Source organism: Geospiza fortis, unplaced genomic scaffold (genome assembly GCF_000277835.1).
Source record: "Geospiza fortis unplaced genomic scaffold, GeoFor_1.0 scaffold452, whole genome shotgun sequence".
Lineage (NCBI taxonomy): Eukaryota > Metazoa > Chordata > Aves > Passeriformes > Thraupidae > Geospiza > Geospiza fortis.
In genome coordinates, this window is record NW_005054369.1 from 2,639,584 (window position 1) to 2,642,597 (window position 3,014).

At 39.2% G+C, this 3,014-nt stretch overlaps 1 protein-coding gene across 1 annotated transcript in view; it reads left to right on the forward strand.

Annotated features, from left to right (window-relative positions):
• Positions 1-3,014, forward strand: part of DOCK1 (dedicator of cytokinesis 1) — a 254,970-nt gene that overhangs the window by 223,221 nt on the left and 28,735 nt on the right. The window contains exon 46 of the mRNA XM_014308424.2: positions 558-641. Within this exon, the coding sequence (XP_014163899.1) occupies positions 558-641 (84 nt within the window). The remainder of the gene's footprint in view (positions 1-557; positions 642-3,014) is intronic.

Consider the following 3,014-nt stretch of genomic DNA (forward strand, 5'->3'; position numbering starts at 1 on the left):
AGGAATGCCTGCCCTGCTTGGATGGAGCAGCTCTGCTGGGAGGAAGGGCTGGGAGAGCTGGGATTGTTCACCTGGAGAGAAGCAGCTCTGGGGTGACCTCAGTGGCCTTGCAGGGTCTAAAGGGGCTCCAGGAGAGCTGGAGAGGGACTGGGGACAACGATGGAGGGACAGGAGCCGGGGAATGGCTCCCAGTGCCAGAGGGCAGGGCTGGATGGGATATTGGGAATTGGGAATTGTTCCCTGGCAGGGTGGGCAGCCCTGGCACAGGTGCCCAGAGCAGCTGAGGCTGCCCCTGGATCCCTGGCAGTGCCCAAGGCCAGGTTGGATCACATGGGACAGTGGAAGATGTCCCAAGGGATGGCACTGGATGGGATTTAAAGTCCTTTCCAACCCAAATCACTGTGATTCTGTGATTCCACAATTTTCGCTTTGTGTTTGTAGCTGTTACTTAGCAGAATTTTTAAGTTGATGAATTTATCTTCATTGCAGCTCATTCCTCTGGTAGTGGATATTTCATTTTCTGAATAATGGCTCATTTCTCTCTCTCTCTCAATTAGGCTTTTTTTACTGAAAAATACATGCACGAGCATCCAGAGGATCATGACAAGATTGAGAAGCTGAAGGATCTGATTGCTTGGCAGGTAAAAAACTTGAAGTCACGTTTGGCAGAGGCAGCTGCTGTGGAAAGACAGCTTGGTGTCACTTTGGAGGAAATTCAGACATTATCCTCACCTTGGATACATTTCTTTGCCATTTAAATCTGTCTTGGAGCTTGAGTTAAAGTTCATCTTTTCAAATCTGACATAATTGCTCATTTTGATAAACTCGCAGAGAACAAATATGATCAAGATATTTTCTTTTTTCTTGTTTCTTTTTTTTTTTTTTGTAAACGCAGTAAGGGACAATTTCCCATCTGTATCAGATGAGAAAACATTTTTCATGGCAAACTAGAGACAATTCCAGCTTTGTTCCATAGTCATATACTGGACATTTATCTATGGTCTCAATATAATTTTATGATAACTAAAAAAAATACCAGTTGATTGGAAATGGGTTTTTTTTCCCACAGAAAGTGAATCATTTTCTTTTCATATTCTGTTCTGTCTTCACAATAAAGGGAATAATTTACATTTCCGTAGATTTCAGTCTTAGAGGTGGGAGAGCCAAAGCTACAGAATTCAAAAATAGAATATTCTCTGAAGGCCTTAAAACTATCAGTGAGTAAAAAACTCTTTTGGTCTGACAAAAAAACAAAAGGCATTTTTAAATTTATTTTCTTGTGAGTTTTTAGAAAAGATTAGATTTTATAAGCTTTAAGTTTTATAGAGGAAAATAATTTGGTCCCAGCAGACTGACTTGGTGTCAGCTCTGTGTCTTTGCCTCTGAGAGTGATGCTTCAAATGAATTCCAAACACACTTTCCCTCAGCAAAGGCTCACTTCGGTGACACTTCTGTATTAAAATAATATTACAATTTGAAAATAGGTATGGCAGCTGATCACATTGTATTGTAATTATTCAGGGCTTTTAAACACACGGTTTCCCATCAGTTTTGTACTTCAAGAACAACAGGAACCAAGAGAATAGAGAAAAGGGATCAACATTTATTTTTATATCTGAGAATTAAGAGTCACTAAAAGCCTTTTCAGTGTTTTTAAGTTGCCTTGGATGTTTCATACACATTTAAGGGATCCTAAAATTGAAAATTCCTCTCAAATTACTTCAGTTGCCAGCCAGGTGGGAGTCAGCTCCCAAATATTGGATGTGTGTGGAAGTCTTTGGAGGGGCTGAATTCATCCTGGGCTGACAGGGACGGAAAGCAAAAAGGAGATTTCATTTTTCAATAATGTGGGGCTTGGAGTTCTGTAATCACATGGAATTTTCTCCCTGCTGCATAAATCAGTTGGGTATATGAAATAGGAGCCTGACAATTGTATTACCAGCTGACCAGTTAAATTCAATTTTTTTCATCTCCTTACCTCTTTCTCCACTGTGCCATGGAATTCATAATTCATAATTCATATAATTCCTGTGAACTTCAAGTGTACATTTTGTTTCTGTCTCTTATTAATTCAGATAAATTCCATTAGCAAAGCAATGTCCATTTTTGTCCTTCTTGATGCTTTTCCAACCTAGGCAAAAAATGTTCCCATGCAACTGCACCATTTCAAGCTGATCTTTCATTTTAACATGAAGATAATGAAATGATTGATGGAAATTAAGGCAGAGAAATGAATGATTGATGACATTAGTCACTCTGAATTTAGCTAAAGTATTTACAGCACAGCAAAACAGAAAAATACCACAGCAAATCAAAACCTTGTGCTCCTTCTACAGAGATGAAAGAACTGCTGCATACCAAACTCAGGTTTTATGCTCATATTTTATGATCCCCTTGCTCTGAAAGATTGTTTTCAAAGATTAGTTTAATAATTCAAATCAATGTCATTTTTTTCAGTCTTTTCAGCCGAGCAGATCAAGATTTAAAAAAAAAAAAACAAAAAGGGGAAACAAATCAGGGAATAATTTCAAGTTGCAGTGGAACTTTATAAAATGTTAAAATCAGCCAAGAACAGAGTTATGAAATAAGAAAATGCCCTTTCTTCAAGGCCAAATTAATTGGGAATATGCTGAATGTGGCAAAATTCTGCCTCTGACAGGTGTCAAATTCCATGTCAGGCATCAGCACATTTCCCTGTGTCTGGAAAGGAGACACAGGAGGAGTTTGGAAGAAGGTGAAACAGAAATGGTAATGCAGTTGGAAGGTTCTTCCTGCACTTGATAAATGTTTAAGGATTAAGTGTCTTGGACAGGGAGGCCAAATATCCTGACTCAGCAGCCTCACGTTCTTCTATGGCAAAGTCATGGGACAATCATGAATTTCAGCTTCTGTAAGATTAACAAACCTCTCCTTCTTCTCCTCCTCCTTCTCCTTCTTCTCCTCCTTCTCCTTCTTCTCCTTCTTCTATTCCCCTCCTCCTTGTTTGTGTTCTTGTTCTTCTTCTTCTTCTTCTT